The 1756-nt window shown below is 17.4% G+C and overlaps 1 protein-coding gene across 1 annotated transcript; it reads right to left on the reverse strand.

The window, feature by feature from the left end:
• Positions 1–1167: 1167 nt before the first annotated feature.
• On the reverse strand, positions 1168–1407 carry BO80DRAFT_346005 (uncharacterized protein; the record flags this gene model as incomplete). The annotated part of the gene is made up of 1 exon (XM_025715347.1): positions 1168–1407. A coding segment is annotated over one exon (240 nt), but the record flags the coding sequence as incomplete, so codon positions are not given.
• Between the last annotated feature and the right edge of the window lie 349 nt (positions 1408–1756).

Genomic DNA, 1756 nt, shown 5'->3' on the forward strand with positions numbered 1-1756 from the left:
CGGGTTTAGGGTCTTCCTTAGTCTGGATAAATAGTTATTTAAAATCTAGAAATATTCTATATTTACTAAATTTAGGATCTTTCTTAGTTATTCTAGGTTTAGGGTCCTTCTTAGTCTGGGTAAATAAATAAATAAAATCTAAATTCTCTTATTTTAGTATAGTCTAGCTTTAATATAGTAATGATTTATTTTTTTAGGAGGTCCTCTAACCTCTTAGTCAGGCTATTAAGTTTAATCCTATAATATTTAGAATAGTATATAATTTTAAAATTAAAATAAGTTAGAAACTCTAACTATTAGGCTTGATAATAGTTCAGAAATTTAATTAATATAAAATACTTTAAATTACAGTGATTAGTAATAATCTAAATTAAAAATAAGATTTCTTTAAATTTAAAGTATTATTTTTTAAAATAGTAAATAATTACCAGTAGCTCCTTATTATAGATTTTATAATTATATTTAATTAAAGAGTATTTTTTAAAGAAGAAGACCATAGAATATAATAATCTATTTTTATTATATTGAAATAAAACTCTGGCGGAAATATAATCTAAAATATTAGTTTTTAATATTATTTTCTAAGTTTAATTAAATAGTTAGAGTACTAGAACTTCTATAAAAACTTTCTTTAAATAATCTAAAATATCCTAGTATACGGGAGTCTAAATAAAGGAAATATTTTTTTTAATAAGTTATATAAAAAAAATAATAAGTTTTAAGAAATTATAAATAGAGTAATAATAAAAATTATAAAATCTTAAAAAAACTTACATGTTTATTACACAGGCTAGAATAAATTATTTAATAATAGTTTTAATTTTTTTTAAATTTATATAGAATTTATCGCGGCTTATAATAAGGCCTAGAAACTTAGTCTTAAGAATAATAAACTTATATTTTAATATTTTAATAAAGAGTCTAGTCTTATATGATTTTATAAAAACTAGCTAACTATATTTTATATACTTTATTTAAATATAGCTATAAATTAGGATATTATTTAGATATATTATATAAAAAGTATCCAGGTAGTCTCAGAGTATATTATTAATATAGTATTAAAAAATAACTAGGACTTTTATTAATTTAAAAAATATTATTAATAATTCATATAAACTAAGATAGATATGGAATATTATTAATTATTTTTATTTTTTAAATAATTTAGATATTATTAAAAGTGCTAATAATATTAATTTTAATAAAATAGTATATTTCTTTTAGATTATTCAGGGTTTCTTTTATAAGTAGAAATAAATAATAATTTTTAATAGAGATTGTGTTTAAGATATAGTAATTTATATAGAATTTAAACTCTTCTCTAGATTTTTTAACGAATATGACTTGTAAGATAGTGGGTAATAAACTTAAATAAATAAAATTTTTTTCTAAATTTTTAAATAATTATTTATATAAGGTTTATAGTTTATCCCAGGACATGCTATATAAAAAATAATAAAAAATATTTTCTTTTTTCTAGAGTAATAATATAATTATAATTATAATAGAAAGGAAACTTCTCTACTTCCTTAAATAAGAAAATATCTATAAAATCTTTAAATTTATTTAGTAGTGTAGGATCTCCAGTACTAAAAATAGATTATAAAATAATATTAATTTAATCTATAGTGATAGTATATATTAAATAATTCTAATATATATATATTATATAAATTATAATAAAGACTAGTTATATATTTCAATCTTTTAAGAGTGGGAAAAATATAATATATATTAAATAGATACATACTGG

This window comes from Aspergillus ibericus (genome assembly GCF_003184845.1).
Source record: "Aspergillus ibericus CBS 121593 unplaced genomic scaffold BO80scaffold_4, whole genome shotgun sequence".
Taxonomy (NCBI): Eukaryota; Fungi; Ascomycota; class Eurotiomycetes; order Eurotiales; family Aspergillaceae; genus Aspergillus; species Aspergillus ibericus.